We start from the raw sequence: 27,723 nt of genomic DNA, 5'->3' as shown, positions 1-27,723 counted from the left end.
CTTGGCTTGCTCTGGAGAGCAGCTCCAGCCCTCTCCTCTCGGTTCTTCAAAGGGCAACAAGGCCCCAGCCCAGGTCAGCTCTGCTACCTGAGAAACCAGCTCTCCCTCGCCGGCCTGCTCACAGCAGCCTGCAACCACTCTTCTCCTCAACAACAGCGACCTGCTTCGGATTAACTGTGAGTGAACCCAATCCTCTTCAGAATCAGCAGCTACGACACAAGGCCAGCTGATTTTCCAAGCAACAGGAGTCGTAGCACAGTTAGCTTGGAACAGCTAACTCTGTGAGGAGAACAAAGGAGATAACAGCAAGCAACACAGCCAGACAGGACTTTACTCCACCAGGAAACCTCCCAACTCACTGGATTTTACAAGACACTGGAAAGGACCTCTTTGCTTGTTCCAAGGACAGGGTAACGTTAACGGACTGGGCCTAACCTCTCCCAGCACAGCATAGCACAGCATAGCTAATCAGCAGAAGTCTTAACTTGTTAATGTACTTGTTGATTGATGTCTTGTTGTTGGAATGTTTGCTTAGGTTGTGGTCAGTCATACAGTTAATCGAGTACTCGTATGTTCACACACATAGCAGTACGTCTCAGTCCTAGAACCTGCATGAAGCTAACCTTCCCCCTCTAACCTGGTACCTTTAGATTACATGAGCTAGGCTAACAAAGAAACTCACACCCTCCCTCTCACACACACTAGGTGGTCTCAGCGGCCATTTTAGTAGTTTCTTTGTTTACCGCCATCTTTGTAGTCTACTTTGTTCAGGTCATGTGGTCACAGTGACCACTTTGAGTCGGCCATCTTGCCTTTGTCTGTGTCCCCACAGACACACACACACATACACACACACACACACACAACACACACACACACACACACACACATACACACACACACACACACACACCTGTATATGCTAGATTAGACATTGTACTTTACTCTGCTCCATTGTAAATAAATGCCTTTTTAAGTATAGCTACTGGTGTGTTTAATGTTGCACAAGCGTGAATATTGCCAACCTCTACTCGGTAGAATTCCAATCCTTCAACTGTAACTTACTATTGATTTGGTAATTCGGTTATAGTTAGTAAGCTAATGGTTAATCAGAGTTCCAGATTAATGGTAATAAATTGAGACTAAAACCATATTGGCTATTTTGCCTATTAGTTTAGGCTGGTGCCCCGTGAACTTTAATTCATTTTAAAGTTATTCTTTAATATTAATATTTTTAATATTAATATTTTCTTAATTTTGATAGCCAATAAATTGATAAACAACCGAAATCTAACACATTTGGTGTCCAGCTCATGAGGTAGAGTACTGTTAACATAATGGTGCCGCCCGTGTGAGGCCGAGTACTAATGATTTCCAGTTACTAATAGAGCTCAGACCCAACAAGGTTATTTTAAGACTGATTTCCTTTGATTACTTTTTAAAGTTTGAACAGTTGTCTTTATGTGCTGTAATTTTTCTTTTTTAGACTACATCTTTAAGTAACTCTTGTATTGTATGGTACATCTCATTTGTTCTGCACATGTGCATGACTTGTACAGTATGCACCCTCTGACACACACACACACACCCTTCAGAAAACTCTCTGCTGTGATGTGTGTAAGCGCTGATTGCAGAAAAGCACACACCTTCAGATAAAGTAAGGCCGAAGCTTGAATAATTCATCGTATTGCTCTGCCTTTGCCAACCCACACATTCCCCCTTCCAGCACCTGGAGCCACAGCTGATAAACACATAGTAGAGACATAATTTACACCTAACCGTCACTTAATCCCCCTTGAAAAAGGTAAATCACTCAATCTGAGCACAGGCGGGGATAAATAAAATGGTTCCATCTACAAGTTCTGTTAAGATGCAGACCACGTGAGGCATGAGGCTCCAGGATGTTTCAGACACACTGGCGTTATCTCTCTCACAGGGGAATGCATTGTGTGTGTGTGTGTGTGTGTGTGTGTGTGTGTGTGTGTGTGTGTGTACATGTATAAGTGTATTGTGTGGTCCTTTGTCCTGTATGTAGAGTTCAGTGTGTTGGTTTGAGTCTAATGTCGGTGTGGACTGTAAAGTGAAAGGGACTGTCCGCTCTCTCTAAAGAGCTTTTGTACGGCCTGCATTGACAAATTGGATTTGGCTGATAGGAATGTGTGTATGTGTGCGTATGTTAGGGGTATTGCATGTTTTGAATGAAAACGCTGCACTACTTTACACTAGTATTTGTTATTCTTTCCGTCTGCTGTAAAGCCGATCTGACATAAGAGATTTGTGCCTGTTTTGTTTCACTTATTTCGTCTGCTTTATTATTGAGTTTTCTACAATGTCAGTAGTTTCCTTTAGTCTTTGTGCAGTGGTATGGAGTAGTTTTTACATTCACATTCTACTGTTGTAGCCTCGGGAGGAGAGTGTTAATGACATTCAAATGTCAACATACTTGCAACAGTAACACGAATTGGTGAATGGATTAAAGGCTGCTGACTTGTTGCCTCTTCATTTTTAATGAATACTTAAAACTATCTAATCTTGCATAATGTTTAAAAAAAAAAAAAAAAAAAAACTTTTTGGACCAACATGTGGTGTTAAAGTTTTCCAAATCCCAAACTCTAGTCTCCATGCAGACTGTCAACAAGTGGGGAAAGATCCACTATCAGTCAACTGTCCTCCAGGTTAAACAGCTGAGAGGAAATATAAAACCCACTGTCCGACTGATTAAAATAGATACAGCGCAACTGGTTATGTAACTGCAAATGAGGTCATGTAAATCCAGATAAATTTTAACTAAGACATTCAATTAAATAACACTAGTTCTCCGTGGGAGGAAACGGGATGGTCCAAAACAAATTCATAATATTTACTGGTTAAAGTTGAGTACTAATCTTCTCTACAGCTGCCCTAATGTTTTCCCCACAGGCTCAGCAAGCGGGGTAAAATAAAAAAGAGAGATGAACAGAAGGAATAATTTTGTCCAGCTACTTGCTAGAGTGGAGAATCAGTTTGTCTGAAAACAGAATTTTGGACACATACTGCACAAAGAAAAAAAACAGGAGACACTGCGTAAAATCTCCACAAGTTAAGACTTTGCCTCAGGCACTTTATTTAAGAGTTCACACTGTTGACACCAGAGGAGCTGCTCTTTAATTCTTAATTAGAGTTCAACTGCAGTGCCACATCTGAAGTGGAGCTAAGGTTAGGTTTCTGGGCATTTTTCTTTACTATGAGCCCCTGAAGACAATGTTTGCTACTCCAAGACTCTCAGAGAAAACAGATTCTGTTTTGCTCAATTAGGTCATTCCCAGCAGGCACCAGACGTCAATGAAACCTCAGAAAGATGTTTAACTCTAACGACTGTAATGTCTGACAGACGTTAAATTTTGATGGGATGGGATTTGCTCATGTCGTCAGTATTTTACCTGAAATGAACATTGGCATTGGACTGACCCTGACATTGAATTTAGGTCACCCAACATCACAACCTGAGTTTCTGGTAAGTGAAGCCAAATCCATCTCAAACTGAAAATATTTGACACTTTACTCACATAAAACCTGTCCCCTATATCACTATATCATCCCAGCAGGTTGTGAGTTGCAGAGCCTTGAAGGAGGCATCTGCAGTGTTTTCTCGTGACACTGATTTGGTTTCTATTACTACATATTTGGCATAGTAATGGAAATGAATATTCAATTTCAGCAGGCTGTTTGCTCCACAGATGGCTGGGTAGATGCATCGCTTCACTGCTCACTGCTGTGGCTGGTTAGGTACAAACAGCAGACAGACTGCCACACTTACACAGGTATACAAATACACACTGACAACAGTGAATATATGGGCTGAATTAATGGAATGACTAATTGTTAATCATGTATTTATTGATTAATTAATTTTTACAAAACAAATGATATATTCTTATTAATTAATGTCCATCCTTCTAACTAAGTACTTTTCTTATTCCTTAATTGGTCTCAAGCAGATGTGCAGACTCTTGTCATGATGATTAGAGCAAACAGTCCTCTGGAAATTGTGATTTCTTCCATTTTCTGCTGTTGACATGAATTCAATTTTTTTTTTTATTATACTTCGTCTCTGCGATAAGACAAACTGTAGACATTGCCAGTTTGTGGTACCTGATCATGATGTCACAAACAGGTAAAAAAGGCGATAAAGAGTTCAGCAACATAGAGCTAAAATAGAGCTTTAGCTCACAGGCAGATTATTAAATGTTTTTAAGGTGCACACACACAAACACACTACTCTCTGTTATTCTTTCTTTCCTCAGTGCGGATGAGCGATTCGACGCCACCTTCCACACCAACGTACTGGTAAATGCATCAGGTTACTGCCAGTACATCCCCCCTGGCATCTTGAAGAGCACCTGCTACATCGACGTGCGTTGGTTCCCCTTCGACGTTCAGAAGTGCGACTTGAAGTTTGGCTCCTGGACGCACAACGGCTGGCTGCTGGACCTCCAGATGCTGGATGTGGACACATCCACCTACATACCCAACGGAGAATGGGACCTTGTGGGTAAGAGAGCCTTTGTTTATATTGTATCACTGCAGGTATTGCCACCAGGATATATGGCTGTACTTGAGAATCCAGTATGACCATCTCATGGGATTTCTCCGTCTGAGTCCTGAGATGAGATCAAAACAGACTTTGAAAACAATTCCTTTAGGGGGAATAAAAATATTGCACAACAACTTCTGCTGTATTCAGTCTGTGGTGTAAAACTTGGGATACTACAGCACCAGTCTCCTTCAACTGATATTGTCTATGATTTTAAAATATTTGACACAGCTAAAACATTCAGGAAAAACTGTCCAAGACATTCAGAGTAAAAATGCTTACAAATACTGGACATAAATAGCCCCTTTGCACCCCCCCCCCCCCCCCCCCCCCCCCCGTTACACTTGGATCAGGCCTTGCCAACTTCTTGTGTTGAAAATTAAGTCGAATGAATCACTGTTATATAAATGGTTTTCCCTGTGGGAAATCATTTGGATGGTTTTAGAAGGATAATCTGGGAAGTGGAAAGATTTTTGGAAGACCTCTCTAGCGGGGTGTTTCCAGCTGGGACAGAGAAAGAGCAGATCCCGGTGCCTGTGGCCCTGGGGTGATGGTTAGCTGGAAATGGGTGTCAGACAGCACCAGATGGCATGCAATAGGAAATGTTTGACACATTGGCAGGCGTGTAGCCAGGCCATATGCGAGGGCAGCACTCCATATCCCTAGAGTTGGAGTTCAAGGTGAAATAGTTCAACTACCAAATATCAGAAAATGATTCAGCTGTTTTTTTTCCTCCTGTTTTTTGGCTCACTGAACAGTTTTACTGATGATACAAAGTTCAAATGAAGGCAAAGTTCAAAGCCTGGTCTGACTTAGATTCACTCCAGTGCAACAAGTTGTGGTGTTTGCCTCTCCCTCAGGTGTGCCCGCTAAGCGTAATGAGCTGTACTACGAGTGCTGCAAGGAGCCCTACCCTGATGTGACGTTTACGGTCACCATGCGTCGCAGGACTCTTTATTATGGACTCAATCTGCTTATTCCGTGTGTGCTGATCTCTGGCTTGGCCCTGCTGGTTTTCCTGCTGCCTGCGGACTCTGGGGAAAAGATTTCTCTGGGTGAGAGGAGGCTGCTGAACACACAAACACAGATATTCTTTGTAGAGCTAGACCAGTATATTGACTGATATATGCTTACTACAGATATATTGGCATTTATTTATCGGCTTATAAATAACAGGAAATTGCAGTACAGAAATACCAAAGTAGGTCTGAGATAATTTAGAGACAATAAACAGCATCACAATTACATCATTTGTACATCAGAGAGCTCTGACAAGTGAGTTTTACACTGTAAAATGTCGTTCTGTGTGTATCTTGGTCACAATAAAAAGAATCTGAGGGATAGGTATCAAGCCTCTTAATTTACATTTTGTATTTATGTTTAAAAAAACAATACTATTGGCCAATATTTAGTTATGAGACTTTTTAAATTCCATATTAGCCTCAAAAGTCCAGTGTCAGTTTGGCTATGTGATGAAATGAGTGCTGAAGTAACTTAAAAAATGTGTTATTTATATATCTAAGAAAGACAGAAAGAAGGGAAGGAAAGATATATATTTTTTTATTTATTTATTTTTTACAGTTTTTAAATACAGTGAATCTGGAAATAAACACCGGGAGCAATATACAAAAAGATGTTATCAGGGGCTTCAAGCTGAAATACAGTCACAACTGTACACCAATGCATAAACACGTTAAAGCACACTTGTAGATTTGTGCATGCATATTTCTCTACATACACTTATGAATCAGAAAGCAAGTCATGAATACACGCATGTCACATCGGCTTGGAATAATTGAATTTTAAAAATAAGAGGCTTGCCACTAAATCCATGTTGGAATAATATCAGTGCCAGTGACTTTTGATGAATAGCCATCTGTGGATGAGCAGCCACCAGTTACAAAGTCAGAGTGTTTGAAGAATTTCTGGAACCTACTTTGGACACGTCGGATGAGCCAGCAGCTGACAAATGGTCGTAGTCGTGGTAACATAACTGATTACATACACAAGTAATTACAGGAATAATTTCACACACCAGTGACCCTGATCACATCATTATGTACGTATATGCTCATGTTCTCTGTCTCTCTCTCCCTGTGTGTGTCTCTCTCGATCACGGCCTCAAGGCATCACCGTGCTGCTTTCGCTAACTGTCTTCATGCTTCTGGTAGCAGAGATCATGCCTGCCACGTCCGACTCTGTTCCTCTCATCGGTGGGTTATATTTATACGTGTGTGTGAGTATATGTAACATTGGCGAGTCATGCAGATGCAGATGGAAAGAATGTCCAGACAGACATGCATTATTGAAGAGAAGCAACACCTCACCTGCTTGTGCATGTTTGCATCTTTACAAAAAACTTGACTAAACAGGGAAAAAGTCTCCTTACAAATCAGTCAAAATAAAGTGAATGTCATATCGATTTAGTCTATTAACACACAGACATTTCTGACCATCTGAGTATTTCTCGCACTTCCAGTAAACACCATAAATATAAAAAGATGTATTAATTATTGATTGTTTTCAATGTACGCAATTGCATTATCTCTATAAATACTGTATACGGTCGCCTGAAAAAATAATAAATAAAAACTCATCTTTGGGTCTGGTTTGACTTTGGACTGAGTAGCCTGAGGGCGTCCATACATCATTCCCCTGAATGGATTGAGTAAATTGGGTGGCCAGAGCTAAAGCTGTCAGCACCATTAATAGGCTGTGAAATGTCTGATTCTCCAATGGGGGCAGGCTGGAAAGGAAAGGAGCATAGAAGAGGTAATAATGGATGAAGAGGCCAAGATAGAGGGGAAGGGATGACAAACCTTTGGGCCTAATGTTCTCAGAGAGAAAGACTCCAGAGGCCTTGTGGAGGAAATGAAGAGGGAAATGTAAGGAGGGTTAAGGAGGGTTAACACTCTTTAAATCAGCTGTCATCAGGGCACAAAAAGAAATGTGACTTTTTGTCTCCAATGTGTGAGAGAATGCGCTTACATGCTTTATATCTGAAGCCCTGTTTTGTGTTATATCAATTCCAACCAGTCAAAGTGAAATATCAACTGTATTATTATATGAGTTGATGTGTATGAGTAGATGTAAGTAGTGTTTGGTCATGCTGAACACGGTTGCTATTTGCCCTCACTGAGAAGCTTGACTGTGATTTTTTTTATTTCCCATGACCTGAACACAAGGCCACCTGGGACGCTTTTAGTAGCCTTGTTAAAATGACTCATGTCCCTTTACAACACAGTGGATGAATGTGGATGTGAGTTATTGTAGCTGCTTGAACTCAACTGTAAATATATAAAGCAAATGATCAACACTGCTGCTAGACTCAAACCATATGTCTTTTATCATAAGCCTCTAATCACCAGATACTTTAAGTGTGTTCATTTCATTTAAGTTCATTTATTTTGACTTATCTTATCTGGTTCAACACCACGTGGCTCAGTTCATTTTACTTCAGTTATTTCAGCCATGAACAACAATGTGGTTTGTGACTGAAAGCCTCACAATTATTTTTTTAATTATTATACATCATATCTGCAGACAGCCTTCTTCTAGTGCTGTATCCATAAAGACAGCCAATGTCATTAGTGATTGACCATAAAGCAGTCAGGACACAGCTAATGTCCTTCCAACTCTCATTAAACACATCCTTTAACACCATTTTCAATATCCTGCCTCTTATTTCTCCCCTCATCTCTTTCCCCATATCTTTGTTTTATTTTCCTCTGCTCCACCTCTCCTCTAACCCTCTCCTCTTGGTTTTGTTGCTTACCTCTTCCCTCCCATCTTTATCTCCAAGACCTGACAAATAAGGTCATAATCCCTGACCTCACTAGGTGACATGAAGTTTGACTTTGCTGGCACTGCAGTCACTGTAGTCGTGTTTAGCTGTTAGTTTTTCTTTGTTAGCAGTCACTTGCAAACAAGAGAAAGGAGGGCAGGCCCTCAGATATACCTTGTGTGTGTGTGTGTGTGTGTGTGTGTGTATGTGTGTGTGTGTGTGTGTGTGTGTGTGTGTGTGTGTGTGTGTGTGTGTGTGTGTGTGTGTGTGTGTGTGTGTGTACATGCTGGTTGAGAGTAGAGTGTTCATTTAGTGCTCCCCTGCTGTTCCCTCATATGGGTGAAAACATCCCTCCAGAACCAACACTAATCTCCCACTCCTCTACTGTTTTTTGGTTTGTTTACCCCTATTCTCTGTTTTGTCACAATTTCTGCACAGATTTTTATTTCCCCAGTCTGAGTTCAAGTGTGCATCCTTCCCCCTTGGCAATGTAACTTATTGCACAGATTGATCAGACTTGCTTTCCTTTCATGTATGAGTGTGAAATCAACCTATTTTTTGGACTAAATTCAAGCTTAATGTTTTACCTGTTAGTACATGTTTATTAAATGTGACCATTGGGTAGTTCAAGTGGGCTGAAAAGGGAAAAACATTCAACAAGTAATAAAATCCTTGACCTTATTTATAACTGAAAATAAAACTAAAAGCGTGTTGATTTTTTTTTTCTGTGTGTGTGTACTTGGCAGCCCAGTACTTTGCCAGCACCATGATGATTGTGGGAATGTCTGTAGTGGTGACTGTTATCGTCCTGCAGTTTCACCATCATGACCCTCAGGGAGGCAAGATGCCCAAGTGGGTGAGTGACTGAAATCGATTTAATCACATGTTAATCACTATTGTCACAGATAACACTTAGCACAAATGTCTGTTTTTGTATTAATCTCTCTCCCCCTTCAGGTTCGAGTGGTTCTGTTGAACTGGTGTGCCTGGTTTCTCCGTATGAAACAACCTGGAGATGAGCGCAAGCGGACTGGTTACAAGTACCGTCATGCCTCCCAGCACCACTCCAGCACCAGCTCCATAGAGATGGGCACAGTACCAAGCCTGTCTGTGCCCCTCTCACAGACATCCTGCCCCCCGTGCCCCACAGGCACCTCCAATGGTTCCATGAGCCTCTACTTTGGTAGTTATCACCCTATAGAGAGCCCACACTGCCCGCCATCTAGCGACTCCGGGGTAGCGCTAGGCGGTCGTGCCCACAGCTCCCCTAGTGATGATGCTGAGCCACCTGGAGGAGTAGGCAGTGGCGTCGGAGGGCTGGGGATGGGAGTTGGCATCCCCCCACCAGAGATCCAGCGCATCCTGGAGGAAGTGTCCTACATAGCCCAGCGGTTCCGGGACCAGGACAAGGCTGAGGCCATCTGCAGCGAGTGGAAGTTTGCAGCGGCGGTGGTGGACCGGCTGTGCCTGGTGGCCTTCTCTCTCTTCTCCATCATTTGCACCTTCACCATTCTCATGTCAGCACCCAACTTCATCGAGGCTGTTTCCAAGGACTTCACATAGCTGGTTGCAGTAGCAGGAGGGAGGGAAGGAAGAATGTGTAAAATAAAAAAGAGGTTAAAAGAGAAAGTGGAGGGGGAAAGGAAAGAGTGCAGTGCTGTATGTGGTCCCCAACCTACAGTGTGGACACCCCATTGGATAGGAGGTGAGCCACACAGTGTTTTATGAGGAAAAACGGTAATATCTCCAAAAACTTAGTGCAAAGATATAGAGCCTTGCAATTCTGCCTAGCAGCTGAATCGTGTAGTCAATTGAACCAATCAGGAAACAAAACATTTGCGATTGATCAGCAAGTAATTACAAAGATACATCACTATGTTTCATTAGCAAATTTCAAATTGAGAAAAGAAACATATATATAGTAATTATTCTAATATCTAGAAGAGCAAAAGAGGTTGGTCATGCAGACTAAACAATGAAGGTCACCTGGGGCAGTAGAGCATTGCACTGTATAGATTTTCTTTTTTACATTGATCAAGATATCAATAAGGAAAAGATAATATGGTTGTCTTTAAATATCATCATTGTATCCGCACCAGTCATTTAAAATAACAGCTTAATTTACTGCACAATGACACATGCAGCACCACAGTCCAACTCACTGCCTCCTCTCTAGTTCATTTCAGTCAGCTCAACTGTTGTTGTCCTGTATGTACAAATCCACACATGCACATGTATAAATATCACGTCAGTCTGAGCTCATACACCGACTGTTCACTTCATGAACTCTTGATAAGGAAGTCACACAGACTTTTCTCTGACAATGTACCATCCCTGTAATGATGTTAGGTTAGATACTAAAATGAGATGTTTCACTGTGAATTTTATTGTTTTTCGTTTTCACTTTGATCATCATAGCACTGGACACAACTTCATTGCTTTGACACTTGTGTACAGGCATTTTCTTTATCTGTCAGTATAAAAATGTTCATTTAGGATAACTTTTCGCTTTGTCTTGCCTGTTTAATGTCGCCAGTAGTCAACAGTTTGGGACGGTGTAGTAATGAAACATCCAGTATATTGTATCAAGCAGCGCTGTGCTGACTGGCATGTACTGGTGTTGACCAGTAACACAACCAGAACAGGTGTCTTTTAACTGTAGAGTACATCTTTTAACCAGGTGATCTGACACTTCGCATACAAGTCATTCATTTATCCGTAGGAAACAGGTCAAGTAGTTGCAATAGTTTTGAAAAAGAAATTGTCTCACTGCTGTAAAATAACTTATATTTATGTACCCCTAAAAGATGAACGTGAAGTTGGACTTGTTGCTCTTTACTGTATATAAATGGTCACTGAAGATGAAGAGCGATGTGACTTTTGAACCTCTGACACCACAGACAGTGGAAAGAGACTTGACTGCAAGAGGAAAACTTCTCAACTCCATCTGACACCATATCACTGGAGAATAAACTGTAGATTTATAAAAGGCCCTAGCGTCAGTAAGTTTTGCCTGTGTTTTGTAGAGGGAGCCGAGTGACTGATTCATACAACAAAGGCATTAATGTGTTAAGTTCCTCCTCCACCTCCCAGCCACCTCTTTGTTGTAGCTACAGTTATTGGTCTCTTTTTCTCTTTCTCATTCCAAGTGTCAGTTTTTGGCTCTATGTTAATAAAAGTCTATTTATTCTCTGTATAACAGGCTCTGGGGAATGCTTGGTACAGTCTGGGAAGAGACCAGAGGTGTGTTGCTTGTCATCTGGAAGAGTCGCCATAGAAACTATATATCGTATAGTACAATAACAGCTAAGCCGGATTATAAGTTCACTGTGGTGAATAAATTGAAATTGAACTGTGGTAAGTTGTGGCATTCAGAGCATTATCCCAAACAAAATCTAAATCCCAATAAGCGTAACTTACTGGGATAACTTCAGTAGTTTCAAGCCTGTTAAACTCCATCCACAAGTTACAAGTTCAGTCAGAGTGCACGCTGCTTTACTGCAAGCTGCCAAATTGGAAGGAAACAAATCGGCCAGATGTCTTCAGTGCAAAATTTAAAGGCTCTGTTAATGAGGATAATACAATGGAAACTGGAATAAACAGTTTAAATGGTTGCGACTCAGTCTTATTAATAGCAAAAGAGTGGCATATGTAACGATGAGCACATCAATAAAAACAATGTCAGCATCCTCACTGATAATTAGGAAGATTAGTGATACTTTACGGCATCTGGTGTTTTTGTCTCCGGCTTTTATCACTTTGAAATATTCACAGTATTTTCATGGGCCGGGGTGTGCTAACCATGACAGAGAGGCAAAAAAGAAAGCAACGAATTCAGTCTCAACTGTGAGTCTAAACCATGAATCTCAAGCCTTTTGGACAGCTCAAACAATCAAAGAATATCATTAGGACAATGCAAGTACAATGTTTTCAGTTTTACATAAAAATGTCCAAATTCCCTTTATTTAAGCTTAGCAGATAGAGGTAGAAAATTTTGTTTGGTCTAAGGAAGGGAAATAAAACATTGAATTGGAGCGGAAATCAAATAGAAATCTGAGCTGAAATAGGCCAAAAAGAAAACAGGCAAACCAAAATATGTGGGGCATGTTTTCCTTCTGTGGTCTAGGAAATATGCTCTGATTTCTTTCTTGTGCAACCAACAAAGGATTCCTCTCTACTTCCAATTGTTTGATGTTTTGTGGATGAACTCCATTCAGTAAGATCGGGCCCTCATTTCAGGTGGAGTGGTTAGTGTATTTATTTTTTTAATAGATAAAGTTTTATTTTAGTAAGTCTACACACTCAAGGACTATCAAAAACCAATCAGCTTTGCCCTTGCACAATACAATTTTTTTTTCTGAATTCAGTCATGAAAAGATCTCAAAATTAGTGTAAAACCTCTACCAATACAAGTTGAAACTCCATTATTTTGGCATCAGCTTGAGTCTCAAATTCATAGTATTTTACAAAATAGAGCTTTATTCACTATCTGCTTGTTCAAGGTTTGTGTGACAAAAAGGCATGGAAATATATGGGTTACAGTTACATTTAGCAGCAAAGCAGTTTTACTTTAAAGTGTGGAATTAACATCCTAAATAAACATTTTGCTTTACAGGCTAAGACTGAATATACCTGCAAGAGCATCACTTTTTAAATTGGCTTCATTTGACTATTGTCACTCATTTCCTGATAATTCCTGGTAATAGGAATGTTTATTTGCTCATTTAAAAAAAAAAAAAAAGATCAAAGTTATATTTTGTCTTTTTTTGGAAAATGCATAAAGAAAAACACTCAGGGGTGTTTGATTTAGCTGAGCATTAGATACTTTACTGAGGTAGAAGTACTCACCACTGGGGACCGTCAAATGTATGTGCACTGTTTATTACTGATAAATGGGATGTCTAAAATTGTGTATAAACTCTGCATGTGTAACACACAGGGACACTAAAGTGCTGACTTATGCCTCCTGCTGTCTCAGTATTCTAATCATTTATTAAAAGGGCATGGGAATAAAAATGAGTGAAACAGTCCATGACGAAGGCAGATGGAAGTAATGCAGCCCGTGGGCGGAGGAGTACGCAGCACTTTGAATAAGCTTTTTAAAAAGAGATTCACTCGTAGATCTATGAAAGATATAATCGCACTTTGGTTAACAGTTATAGCAGTTGTGATTTGGACTAATCATACTGTAAATAGATGAGCAGCTGCACTGGTTATGCAACAGTATCCTAATGCATTTGCCCCATTAAACTGTGATGTCACTTTGAATTCAGAAGTGGAACAAGGAGGCTGTGTTAACTATTCAGTCATTTTCATGGCCCACAAGTACTGGTCATGAGAGAGCAAAGAAGTCAACAAACGCCAACAGTAAATATGATGTTATGATTCCCTTACAGTCATTCAGATGAATAGTTTAAAAAAAAAGTAGTTTGAGAGTTTGGTCTAAAGGGTTTGGGGCTGCAATCAGTCAGTGGGCCACATGTAAAGAATATTACATAACTGAGGATGAACTGAGAATCCCTGATACAAGCTTGTAGGTTAAGGATAGAGAGAGTATGTTCACAATAAAGGTTGAGCTCTTACAATCCATGTGTTGATGTGTCTCTGTGTGTATGCGTGTGTGTGTTGTGTGTGTGCTATGTTCAACTCTATTTTTTAAAGGAACAAGTTTAGAATTACAAGCAGATTAAACCATGAAGGTGAATGTAGGTTTATCCTCATAAATATAGTAGGGGAAGTTTGTTTTGTGTGTGTGTGAGTGTGTGTGTGTGTGTGTGTGTGTATACTTGATGCCCGAAGGATCTCAAAGTATGTTGGCTGAAAGACAAGCAGCCTCTCTATATTGTGTGTTAAAGGTTAATCTCTCTCTCTATTTCTGCAAGACAGGCCCTCCTCTGTTTTGTTCTGCTTACCTTAGCTACACCCTTAAGGTTTTGGAGACTGAGTGGTGTGTGTGTGTGTGTGTGTGTGTGTGTGTGTGTGTGTGTGTGTGTGTGTGTGTGTGTGTGTGTGTATTTTTGTGTGTGTGTGTGTGTGTGTGTGTGTGTGTGTGTGTATAGAAGAAAAACACACTAAGGAAGTGTCTATTCACTGAAGATTATATACTACAGCCAACTAGATACATACATAGGACACGAAGAAAGCTGGAGTTAGAATCTGATTCTGGATCAGGGTCTTCATTAAACTACACATGGTGATATAAAATCACACAGTCAATGACATTCATTATTGTCATTATCAATGGAACTAAACAAGGTGAAAGAAAGTCAGTGCTGTCTTGGTACACATAAACAACAACTATGATTGGGAGCAGGAAGAGTCAAGGACGCCCAAACTGCCCAGCTCCAGCCAGAACCTGAAATGAAACAGAATCACACCCAAACACGCAGCAGGCACACTCATCTCCCACTGGCAAGAAGTTGAACTCGTGCTGTCTAACTGCTCTTACCTTACCTTACCTTACTCTGATGAGACTGAGTCATAGCGAGTAACTGCTCAAAGCTAAGTCTGACCAAATTATAAGGGCAATGATGTCATATGAGGAAGTGTGGTAGGAAAAATACATACAGCCAAACACAAAGTTTTGCTTTTGTTTGTTTTTTTTGTGACACGTTACAGGCCTCAGGGTTACAAAATGGTAACTGTTATTAATGCATGAAGTATTCTACTGTATGTCAGCACAGTGCAACACCAGCTCAGTGCAATATACACAGACAAATAGAGCAAATAGTACTATTTGAGAAATATTAATGATCTTTCACATTTGCAGGTAATCTCGTTTTGGATAGACAAACAATAAACAAATCCAGTCGAAGTCTGTCAGACTCGTTTGTGAGAGCCAGCATTTTCTGGTTGATAAAAAAACTGCTATAGTAGAAAGTGAAAGTCAGGATAGTGTTTAGGGTGTAAGAACATGTACTGCATCGATTATGTACAGCTGTAGCGAACCTGCAAAAAACTGTTTTGTGTCAATAGGGAAAACTCTGATCTTCCAACTCAGTTTTATCCTTGTAAATACTCCAAAAGGATTTGGGGAATATGTAGCAATCACTCACCACATTGCGCACAGTTTAATTACAAATCTGTTCGCTCTTATGTCCCTCTGAGGTCATCTTGGGTCAGAGTACAATGGTGCTATGAAGAGAGTCAGTGAGCACATGACTAAAACACAAAATAAACTATGTATTCAAATACATAACGATACAAAACAAACATCATGTTACGTTCCCCAACACAAACATAACAAGAAATGCACCATTACCATGAAGTCTTACGGTGGCAGCATCAGGCCAGCCCTGGAAGATTTGTGAAAGTAGATGCTAAAATGATGCAACAAAATACAGAGAAGTCCTGGAGGCAAATGGTCTTTATTTATGCTGCTGTAAAAAGATGCAAATGGTTTCTCTTTTTCCTGAAAGGGTTTCCTGTGGTCTCCAGAACGTTTTTGGCCCTTCCCCACACTCTCCCCTATATTTAACATGTCTTTTATAATGTCTATCATTATGAAAATTAGAAAACAGTCTTGGGGAGGATAAACCGTTGGAACAGATGTGTGTAACCCCAGTCTCATCAACACGGCCTGGTATACATAGCCAACCCCCCTGTGAGGAAAAACATCTCAGCTGCCAGACTCCGCTGCTAATCTTAAAGTACTTCCACTATTCATCCAGACCTTAACAGTCAAGCCGCTTCTGAGATGACACACATGTAAACAAGTGTTGTTGATGTTCTCATGTCAGGCTGTAGATACCGAACCTGAGTGGCAACATGGCAGGTGCGAGACTGGGAAGTTGGGTGTCTTGCAAACACACATACACACTTTTACAAAACTTCAGCACAAATACACACTGACATATAATCACAAACACACTTGTACGGCATCAACATAAACACATTCACGCACACTGTGCTCAGCGGGGGCCTAAGAAAGACCAGATTGCATGTTCAGAGAGTGTCAAACGGTCAGGCTGCTGAGCTCAGTGTGCTGCTGATGTACACTTCACAGGGAATCAGAAAGTTATGAACCAAAAACACAGATGCTTTTCTTTTGTTTTTTTCTTTTGTTTTTTTTGTGTTCTCAGAATACAGATTAAAATCTAATCTGTAATGGTTAATAATGCAACTACAATAGATTATATACTGTGGATAAATTATTTGGAAACCCAAACAACAAACAAGTCAAGGGGGGCTATAGGGCAGAGTGAGGAAAGGGCTGAAAAGTAATGAATTCAATAAAAAAGTTATGGTTTGAAGCTCAATCTTATTACCATCCAATATGGCGTCGACCTCTGCCTGCTGAACTGCTGGGACAGCATTATTAGTTAAAAGAAAAATGAAGCTTTCACTGTGTGTGTGTGTGTGTGTGTGTGTGAATGTGTGTGTGTGTGTGTATGTGTGTGTGTGTGTGTGTGTGTGTGTGTGTGTGTGTGTGTGTGTGGCTGGTGGATTGTGGGTGGGTTGTTGTATTGCTTCTTCAAAATGAACAGAAGCACGTCAGCTCCGCAGCAGATCTCTCTCTCCCTCTTCACATTGTCTCATTCCAGGCCCTATCAATCCACCACTCCCACAATCCCCTGGGGGTCGGAGTTGAGAAACAGCCCTGCTGGACGCTGCTGCCACACCAGATGATCGTCTCTCCCCTCCTTGCCCTGCATGTTGCCAGGCCACCTGTCTGGTCCTCAGGTCCAAACAGTCTCTCACCTTCAAACACCATCCCGCTCTACTTTCTTTTACTGAGCTCTCTTGTCCTCTCCACTTTGTTTTCTTTTTTGTCTTCTATTCTTCTGTCGTCGCTGTGCTGTCACGTTTCAGTAATTCATTAATGCATTATTTGATTAATTCTGTCGTGGCACTTTCATTACTGTAATAAGCTCTGATTCATTTCAGTGGGTGGTGAAAAAAGGGGACGGCCTGAATGCTAATGTGACGCATCGCCAAATGAGAGAGCGGCACCGGGGTTGGCTGGGCAGGGAGTCCTTGTCATCCATCAGTCTCCTCTCACTCTCCTCAATAGTTTTCCTGACAGGGCAGAACTCTCCCCACTCTTTGAGCCAAAACATGAGCTTTATATGTGAGATGTGTAAATCCCCCTGAAGAGATATGGCGGCATTTAAATGAGTCAAATGATATTCATATTCATGGCACACACAAACAAATGAGCACAGCATTCACAAATACTTACAATAGAGTCTCCCAAGTGGTGATCTTGCTATGTTTTCAAGGACACGCGTAAGAGAAAGCAGACTTCTGAAATAGTTATTACAACCTAGATGCAAGCATAATTTAAAACCTAATCATGGTGAAAACAGAGAAAAAAACAAAGCAGATGGAAGCTTTTGATGTTTAAGATGGGAATGATGCCAAAAAAGAAACACATCAGAGCGATTAGACAATCCTCCATCGAATATTAAAGCCATTAGTTCCAGTGTGCTCGGGAGCTCAGAGGACAGGCTGCAGGTCACACTGAACTGAACTTTTTTTTTTTTCTTTTTGTGAAATTAAATAAATATAATAAACAAACTACAACAACATAAGCAGGGAACGTGCACAACATACGGTGCCTCGAAGTGCACAGCCAGCCATAAATGCCAAAAACAAACATACACTGTAACGCACAAAATACCTAGGAAACAAACAAAGGATACGCAAACAAACACAATCAGCACAGGCATGAATCTCTCTTTCTCTCTCTCTTTCTGCAGCAAATATGAGATGATGCATGACCTGTAATCCGCAGGCATGAAGTAATCTGAGTGAATGTGCATTTGGATTATGAGTCTGGAACAGTCTAATCTGAAACACTTCGCAAACTGGTTGACTGAGAGGTCATGAAAGAGCTCCTGCCATGTGGAGATGCGGTGTATCAGTATGTTTTCACCGAGCTTTGAGGCCCAACAAGCAGGCGCAGCAGTTCTGTTGAACTTGGGTTCTAGTCCTCTGGGAGTTTCTAGCTCCTCTGTCGGCAGATATCAAGCGTGTTACTCGTTCTTACTCTCACAGGCTCATCGGCTGCTATTTAGAGTTCCTTTGGCTGCTGCCACGCCTTTATCTGAGAGTCAGTGTTGTGACTTTTATCTTCATGATGCATTATGTGACAGCTGCTGTGACAGGTCTACCAGCTCCCTGATCAGATTTAGGATGTGCAATTTGACTTTTCTGTTGTACCCATCTTGCATCATGCTTCCCCACCAATTGCTAAATTTATTCATCTCGTACATTTTGAAAGATTGCTTACAACAACCCAAAGATGTTACAAATTACAAAATTACAAGTTACAAAATGTCACATTGCAGAAATCTGTTAAACAAACCTTGTGTATTAGGATATTTGGATATTACATGGATTGATATTATTGCCCTTGGAGGTGATGAGTATTAGGAACATGATTCAGTTAATGATACCTAATCTAATAAAACGCCTTCAGAAGAAAATTCATGTCATTCAGCACATTTTTTTTTTTAGTTAATTTGATCATTTTTCTTTGTAAAGGCTCCCTGGATGATACATCTTTTTACTCATCACATATTTCAGAGACTGACAACAAAACCTGACATTTAATACTGATATTTTTATTTATTGGACAGATGAAGCTGCAGCACACCATTTACCTGCTACGATGATACGTCCCTGACCTCTACTATGTTGCCTGTGCACATGCATATTCACCAAAATCTCATGCACTGTTTGTCTATGACCATATTTTATTTTTGCTCTGTGTGTCTCAGCTGTGTGACTGACTGCATGTTTTATCTTTGATGTAGAGTCTCTAAGGATTCCATTTCGCAGATAGGGGAGAAGTAGCTGCTGTGTAACATGTGAAATTCCATCAAGCCAAATTAATGCAAATGACCCCAGCTGCAAATGCTCACAAAGCATCCTTATTCCACACACAAACACACACACACACACACACACACACACACACACACACACACACACACACACACACACACACACACACACACACACACACACACACACACATTGCCACACACACTTTGCTGGAGAAGGGAAATGACTGTGTAGATGCATTAACACAACAGTGTGTGCGTACGTAGACTTGCACACATGCATGTTCACATTTTTAACAGGAACTGACACAGTGTTAACGGGGGACGATAATGGTCTCGTCCATGTGTCTGACCATTCGCTAATGTCCCATATGTGTCTGCTTGGTTAGAATTCAGCCCTTCTGCCCGTCTGCATTCTCTTCAATGAGTCACAAAGTGGGAGTGCATCCCTTCTGTGTAAATAAAGCATTAGTTAAAGGAAAAAGCCATCCCAAAATAGACTTTCTGATATAATCAGTATAACAGTCGCTACATTTTATTATTCCCAGTAATTTTGTAATCAAGTGTAATGTGCTTTTTTTTATTTCTTTTCTTTGCCAGATTCTACTAAATCAATTATCTCATTTTCCAGACATATTCTCCAACACAAATGTTGATTTTAATGAATAGGTTTATGTCTGACCTATTACTGTAGGTACGTGCCTCACAATAAATTTGAACATCAGAGGGCTCTTATGATCATGGCAGCACCCTCTATTCAAAACACATTTCCTTACTATACTGTGTGGTAAAGGAGAGATCCATTTTTCTAATGGTATGTAAGTGTTGAACACTGGGTCATAATGGCGACGAAGGAAAGAAGCCCTGATTCCTTCCCTCTCAGGGATTTAAGTTTACTGTTCATTTTCCTATTAATTGTAGCTGCACTGGAAATACAAGACTGTGCTTAGAAATGCATAACACACACACATTTAGTTGTGTTGTAGGTCTTTTTTCTAAAACATATTTCTTATTCATATGACGATGTCTGTTCATCTTGCAAGTTTTCTCAAATACTGAAGAAATATTAGCATTTTGTATTAAAAAACAACAGCAGTAGCAGCAGCAGCTGTTTCCTAGAAAGTCATAATTTCTCTCTTGTTCTTGCTTCTTATCTTGATTTCTGATATCTTATCTCTACTTAACACTACATCAGTAGTCACAGTTTCCCATCTTCTGCCCTCACATCCAAATAATATGCACTGTTGAAGATCTGGAGTGAGGTTTTGTATCAGCTTTGGATTTGAAGTCACAGTCAAGGCGAACTGTGCACAGATCTTCAGCAAAGTTTGATGAGCTTGATCACCGCACAATAAAGAGGAGACGCTGAACACACAATTTAGGGCAGAACAATTGTGTTTTCCCAGTTAACATTTTTTGGGCCATTCCTCTCCTCTCCCCTGCAAATGTGAGGGAATGGAAGAGTTGTCTGTCAAAACTCAGAGTTGTGTTAAATTGAATTGGGCAAGTTTTGCCTGAACACCCAGAGGAGGCATAAAAGATGAGAAGCACTTCTTCCAAAAACTCCATTTATTATCTCTCCTCGAGCTGTGTGGGTCGACTCTGAATGTACCACGTCTGGAGACTGTGTGCAGATACAAAGATGGAGCAGATTTACATCACAGAATATATATAGTAAATAACAGGAATAAAGTCAAATTGCTATTGTCAGTTTAAGAGAAGGTATGTGAATATCATTGTGTTGCAAATAGTTATCACTTTGTAATAATAATAATAATAATAATAATAATAATAATCACGTTTCAAATGCTTCACACATAATTTTGAAGAAAAACACCTTTGGATACACTGCAAACCACCATTAATATAAAGCACCTCAGTCCAGAGTCCAGCCATTGTTATTAATGTATTATTATATAATTACTTTTTATTTATCTATTTTTTATTTATTTATTTTTTTTACTGAATTAGGCACTGAAATTTGTCTGAAAAATCCCCTTATAAATTGCTGCAAATTCCTGGATCCCAGTGAGGTCCACTGTTCAGATAAGGGATGTCTCAACCCTGTTGCCACTGCTCTTTAATTCACAGTACTATCAACCCACATGGAAGTTAAGCTTCATAACTGACGTGTATTTCACTGGGGTTCACCAATCCTCTTCTTTTTTTTTTTCACTTGACCCACAACCTCACCACTCCTCTTGCTTGCTTTACAACTAAGTCTCTTTTCTCTGGCTATGTGTGTGTGTGTGTGTGTGTGTGTGTGTGTGTGTGTGTGTGTGTGTTTGTGTTTGTGTGAGTCATGACAGGTTTCATCTGCCTCAGGAGAGTAAAGACACAGTGCCAAGCCTCCCCAAACTCCTCTTCCAACTCACAACAGGCATAAAATCCTATTGATTTGTCCATCAATGTACCGACAGACTATGATAAGAGACGAGTGAAAGCTTCCACCTGAAAGCTGTTAATCTTTTCATGTGATCCATCTCTGCCAACAGTAGATATCAGAAATTGGCCTGTCGTCTTCTATCCTTCTCTTGGTCTGAACAGCTACAAGATGAGTGATGCAGGGCAGGTCCAGACCATAAATTAGCCTTGTCTGGAGCCTGTTGTCTCCTTTTAATACTAATAGGAGACATGGGGGTCACAAGGGCTGATGGTTAATGAGAAACTGTAACAGTACATAAGCAGTTTCTGAGACATAAGACACTTTATTGGTGTGAGAGGAACAGGACAGGAGAGGCCTGGGGAGAAAACTGAGTGTGAGTCTGAGTCTGAGTGAAATGACCTTCAGTGATGTCAGCAGATTGTCTTTCGCATAGTTTAGCCATGGGTCTCAAGCTGTGTCAGAGGAGTCTAACACATGTGTTTATAACCATTCCACTTAAATAAATCCCCTGTCTGGATGACTTTCAGGTTTTGAATGACTTTCAGACTGTTGCTCAATGTGTTAACACTGATACATCATTTGAGTGTCTTTGGTCTGAAATCACAGCTCTGTTCACAGTCTGATATCAAATGACACTTTTTCCTCAAGTGTGAATATCTCCTAAATATTCAAGTGCGGATGGCAGTTTTCAAATGCACTCAAAGAGGTAGTCTCACCACAACCGAGCGCGTGGAACTCGGGGCATCACTTGCACAAGCACACCAAAGCGAACCTTCTGGTGATGCCTGGAGTCATGTGTGACTTGTGTCATTTTAGAAAGCACACGCCACAGGAACATAAATATTAAAAGTAGGTTGCACAGAAAAAAAACTTTGGGGGAAAATTAAGTTAGATCATGCATGATCCTATTCGTGTTTGTGGGATAAGAGGCCTCAGAGGAACTTCAGCTTCATTTTCCTTTCAATTTAAGCCATTCCAATATGTATATGGATGTGATGCCACCTGGTGGTGTTACACAGTCTCACCATTGACTTATCGTGATACAAATGATTTGATCAAAATTAATTATTCTCAAAAATTCTTCCTTTATTTGAGAGAGCTAAGTGGTGAAGCCAGAATAACAAGTGTTAAATCTCACTTACCGCCAAGAAAAGTATAGTTCACTTAGAAGGCAAAGAGGAGGCTCTAGTTAGCTCTAGAAAACTAGTTATGCCGCACATCATAACAAAGAGTTCTTTCTATTTATTTCCTAAACAAGGAAATAAAGAGCTGCCATGAGATTCTGAATCGCAGGTGATTATTTTTCATAGGTTTTAATATACAAACAAACCCTTGTTATGGGAGTTAAAGCACAACTGTGATATTTTGTAAATTCTCTCATGAAGTACAATCATTAAGTTTAATGTACAATTGCAAAATATAAACTTGTCCCCATCACATGCCAAGAATAAAACAATATCTGTCGTTAACAGCAACGTACACATCTCAGAAACTCAGACAGTCCCGCTGGCACTTCTTTTTTTATCATTTGACTCATCACAGTTTTTTAAGGCCAGAGTCATTCACATGTAGGTTTTCACATTAAGAGAACTACACATACAGTATGAGAATTTTGATTGGATTAAAACATTTACTAAATTATCAATGAGCTCATTTTGCTTTCTTTTCATGTCAGTCTCTATCTGTCATCCATGTCACCACTGAGTCAGTACAGTTGCTGGAGTGCCTGAGTTATGATGTCAGGACACACTCACTGCAGTGTTCATGTTCAAATTTAACTGCTTTCAGGTGTCACACCTGTTGATCTGATACTGCGCCTCATTTCAACATAAGCTGTAAAAGATCAGGTTTTTCACATGCGAAAGGAAAGCAAAAATATGAAACGGAAATGAGACACTTCTAACTACAGTGTGAAACATATTGTTACATGTTACATGTTACATTGTCACATGTGACCTTTGACCTCTTATAATCTTGTCTGTTACATTACCCCCCTTTCACTTGCTCTCTCCCCCTGCCTTGTCCTCGCTCTTGTCCCGTGGTATACGGCCCATATTGTAAAATTCTAGGTTTGGCCTCATGTCGGTGAGATGGGCGAGCCGGTTGGACATGGCAAAGAAGGCGGCAATGGCAGCGATGTCCCAGGCATCCTCACGGTCAAAACCCACTTCCTCCAAAGACTGGAAGTGCTGTTCTGTGATGGCGTCGCAGCGACACACGGCCAGCGCAAAGTCAAGCATGGCACGCTCCCGAGGTCCCAGGTCTGCATTCTCATAGTTAACAACGACCTGGGTGAAAGTAGGAAGAGGGCTGATTGTTTTATAGTAATTCAGAGAGAAACCAAAGTAAGACACAACATATGCAAACACAAAATTAGTAAGAAACGAATATTATAAGGATGTGAATAGTTGAAACTCACACATTAAGTGCCATGTAAATGTATCTGCCTTAAGGAATATAAAAAACATGATACATGAAATATTTCTCCTTTCCTTCCCATTACAAACATACCCTGAAATGTATTTTATGCACCTTGCATACAGTGGCGGGATGTGTTATTTATGAGTTAGAATGTACATACTTGTGTTGATCAATTTAATTATAAAATAATTTTGAAAATAGCCTGAAATACTTTGTATCTAATGCCAGTATGCATTTGGTAAACAGCAACTTCTTTACCACTCAGATCATATTCTTGAATATTTTCCAAACATTACAACACATCTGATTTCAGGTGGGTCCCTGAACTCACCACAATAAATGTAACTGACTACTTTATAACAAATAAGCAGAGCAGAGGCAATCAGTGAAAGACGATACCTGATCGGAAAGAGTGGGTTTCTTAGAGTAAATTCGGTGAAGTGCACTGTGGGATACCACACAGTAAAGACACTTGTTGTGGATGCTGGTTGCCACGACAATCAGCTCACGATCTGCCTTGGTTAATCTGCCTGGAAGACATTAGATATTAAATTCATGTGAAATCAGGAAAAAAACAACACATTCAGAGACTAGAGACACATTCACACAATTTTAAGTTGCAACTCAGCACAGAGTTGAAAAGAGTTGTTAGTCAGGAAGTTGCATATGTGTTCTCAAACCCAAGTTTATAATATGACAATAAGGAAAGCTACTTCACTGCCTAGATCATTTTCTTTTTTATATCATTCAGTGTTCCAGATTTGAGTTGTTTCTGGTCAAAGTTTTAGTCGATAAAGTTATAAATATAAATCACTAAACCTGCTTCTTGGAACAGGCTCCTGTTATTCAGGGAGTGGCCACAAAAATCTTATAATTCCTCCTTAGATAGTCTATACAAAAAGTCACAGGTCAAATGTAGGCTAACAAATCACCTATTCAAATTTATTTCACACACAAAAACAAAAGACCAAATAAAGTTTAAAACTCAAAAACCCTTATAGAGTATATTCCAGTCACTACTTCCTCTCTTTGATGATGTTGCTGCCAACCTGGTGAGTTTGTAGTAAAATGTGCCAACTTTTAAAACCCCTTTAAATGACTTTATTAAAAACAAGAGCCTATCGACACATCTTCTCTCTTACCAGCAATATAAATCAGCACTACTGTTTTAGTCGGCATATTGACAATAAATATAATGATTGAATCTTCAGAAGCAGCAACTCCATATAAAATGTTTACTCAGAGCAAAAATCGGTTACAAGATTCACTCTTTGTGCTCGATTTGGCACATCGGTCAAAAACCTGTCTTGCTCCACAGACTAATTAACTCCAACTGAGAACTATTGGCTAAAGGACCATTTCAAAATTTTTACAATAAGTCACTAGATACAGCTTAGCAATTCTTAATGTAGCTCTTACAGACTCTTTGGGAAACATTATCTACTTTCTAATACTTCTAAATGAATATACAGTCTCCCTTGCCTTTTGTGAGTTGTAGAGAGCAGACACATCCAGGTGATCACTTAATAGCCAGACTGAAACAAGAACCAGTGCTCCACTAATACCCACCAATCCACATTGTTACCACAGGAATCCTATTGTTAAAGTTTATGCTGCTTAACGTGATTCTATTTTGACACTTGATTTGCTGCACTGTTAAAAGCAGCTAATAAGTGCACGTCTTTTAAATACTGTGTAAATGAAACACTGATTTTTAAAAAGGTGAAACTGCTTTATTCAGGCTTTTTACTGGATTTAATCACTGTGTTAATCACTTCCTGACTGCAATGACAACTCCCACAATCCCCTGCTACTTTACAGCATCACCAAACTCTGTCTTTTGTTGTTTTGATTGAGAGACCCATAGCTGCAGACAATTACACATTGTGCATTTAAAGCGCCGGTCTGTATTGGATGGGTGGGGTTTCCTCAAACTAAATCCTGCACACCTGCTTCTTATGCTGACCTGAATGACTGTTGTTTTGTTTGCCTATCTGACATGTACCTGATATGTTTCTACTAAAACCTTATTCACCCAAACCTTTGACCACACTACCTGCTGCTGTTTGCTTAAGAGCTGAAACAGATTCAGCGTCACACCTACCACCTCATGTACCACCTGCACTCCAAAAGAGGTTTTTCCATGCCCCCGCTGCCATTAGAGTGCAACAGACCGGCTAAGCCAAACAGAGCACAGCCCTGAAAAAGGTGTCAACAACACTTCCTACAAAGGTCACATAAGGACGTTGACTTCATCTAGTTTTCCTCCTACTCAGAAGCATCGCCAAACTCAGGGCTGTTGTGGTACAAAATGAAATGGAGATGCTAATATATGCTTTTATCTCATCACAATTGGACTCTCATTTCCTGCCTTAATACGCCTTCCTTACACTGGTTACAAAATGCTGCTGCTAGACTCCTAACAAAAACACGGTCACATATTACACCTATTTTAACCTCTCTGCATTGGCCTCTTGTTAATTTTAGAATTAATTTTAAAATTTTGGTGGTCACTTATAGAGCCCTTAATGGCTCATGCTCTATATTATTGACCCTCTGCACACCCACACCAGATTTGGGGAGATCATGCTTTCCAGTCCCTAGCCCCTAAGCCTAATGTGTTTGGACTCTGTGGTACCATCTTGGCTTATTGCGAGTGTTGGAGGATGTTTTGTCTGACCCTATAGCACATGCCAGGAATTCTAGATGTCAGTATTGTTTCAGGGGTCATAGTGTTGACCTCAAGATGCTTAGAATTTCTAGTAACACCCCTGAAAAATTACTAGCACTATCAGAGAAACATGACAAACACACACCTGTCTCCTTGTTCATTAGTTCATTGTAATATGCGAAGAAAGCTCTGAACTCTGCTGGTCTATGAGAGAGGACTTTGAAGACATTTGGCAAAAAGCCTCCCTGAAAGAAAATGTACAGTTTAGCAGGTAAATCATTGTCAAAAATATATATTATATGGTCTATCAAGGCTTTTTGTTTTTGTTTTACCTTAGACTCCACTTCCTCCATGAGCTCCACTATATCATAAGGTAAGTCTTTCTTGTAAGGAACTGGATAGCGACTAATTTTCTCCGGTGGAGGGTCGCTGGAGAAATGTCTGGTCCCCGCCACCGCCGCTGCCGCCCTCCGCCGGGACACGCAGCCGGACCGGAGAGACGCCTGGATGGAGGACCGGAGAGTCAGACAGAAACATGACTGAGAACAGCACAAAGTAGAAAAGTGTGCGACAACTTACAAGCTGTGTGAACACAGGACGACGAAACAACTTGGCGACAAGGTTATTCGCCATGTCAGTCCGCTGAGAAAACAGGCTGTTTCTTTGGATTTAATTTCGTCTCGTCGGACTGGAAAGTGCAGAAGAGCAGCCAGAGGGAGTGTCAACACCAGCAGTCACCTCGGATGGTTTTTAGTCTTCTCAGAATGATTAAGGAAGTCAGTTACCGCTGCAAAATTAAAAAAATTATTCATCAGTCTTTCCAACTTTCAGTCACCTGTCAATTGATGTTTGCCTTTATGTGAAGGGTTATAAGATCCTATGAAGGCTGATTATATATTGTTATAACTGTTACTTTATTTACCATTAACCTCTCGTCTTGTTGTTAAAAATCTTTCTCTGTTTCGCTTCGTTGCTCACCGTCCAGACAAACAATCCAATCACAGTACGGTACTGAGTCACGCCTGCTGTCTGTCCCTGCCTTTTTACAGACAGTCTATGGTTCTGGCCTCATGCACTATTCCTCCTCACCACCAGGGG

General features: G+C 40.3%; 2 protein-coding genes across 2 annotated transcripts in view; one reads left to right on the top strand and one right to left on the bottom strand.

Annotated features, from left to right (window-relative positions):
• LOC130173822 (neuronal acetylcholine receptor subunit alpha-7-like) overlaps window positions 1-11,556 on the top strand; it is a 39,714-nt gene extending 28,158 nt beyond the window's left edge. Inside the window, exons 5-9 of the mRNA XM_056383315.1 lie at window positions 4,284-4,531; window positions 5,434-5,628; window positions 6,700-6,786; window positions 9,104-9,213; window positions 9,315-11,556. Coding sequence (XP_056239290.1) covers window positions 4,284-4,531; window positions 5,434-5,628; window positions 6,700-6,786; window positions 9,104-9,213; window positions 9,315-9,920 — 1,246 coding nt within the window. The 3' untranslated portion in view covers window positions 9,921-11,556. The remainder of the gene's footprint in view (window positions 1-4,283; window positions 4,532-5,433; window positions 5,629-6,699; window positions 6,787-9,103; window positions 9,214-9,314) is intronic.
• Window positions 11,557-22,760: 11,204 nt separating this feature from the next.
• On the bottom strand, window positions 22,761-27,699 carry si:ch211-175m2.5 (uncharacterized protein LOC568697 homolog). Its single transcript, XM_056382497.1, has 6 exons — window positions 27,548-27,699; window positions 27,205-27,412; window positions 26,958-27,128; window positions 26,771-26,870; window positions 24,354-24,484; window positions 22,761-23,821 (listed from the first exon to the last, which is right to left on the bottom strand). The coding sequence occupies exons 2-6, from the start codon at window positions 27,256-27,258 to the stop codon at window positions 23,531-23,533; spliced, it is 747 nt and encodes a 248-aa protein (XP_056238472.1). The 5' UTR covers window positions 27,259-27,412; window positions 27,548-27,699; the 3' UTR covers window positions 22,761-23,530.
• Window positions 27,700-27,723: the final 24 nt, after the last annotated feature.

Source organism: Seriola aureovittata, chromosome 8 (assembly GCF_021018895.1).
Source record: "Seriola aureovittata isolate HTS-2021-v1 ecotype China chromosome 8, ASM2101889v1, whole genome shotgun sequence".
Lineage (NCBI taxonomy): Eukaryota > Metazoa > Chordata > Actinopteri > Carangiformes > Carangidae > Seriola > Seriola aureovittata.
This window is presented reverse-complemented; position numbering and strand designations above follow the sequence as displayed.

Bases quoted from the DNA above. Each gene is read 5' to 3' on its own strand.
- si:ch211-175m2.5 (XM_056382497.1), bottom strand. From the start codon at position 27,258: ATGGCGAATAACCTTGTCGCCAAGTTGTTTCGTCGTCCTGTGTTCACA. The intron at 24,485-26,770 runs GTGTGTGTTTGT...AATGTCTTCCAG, and splicing joins ACTAATGAACAAGGAGACAG to GCAGATTAACCAAGGCAGAT. The intron at 23,822-24,353 runs GTATCGTCTTTC...ACTTTCACCCAG, and splicing joins AACCCACTCTTTCCGATCAG to GTCGTTGTTAACTATGAGAA.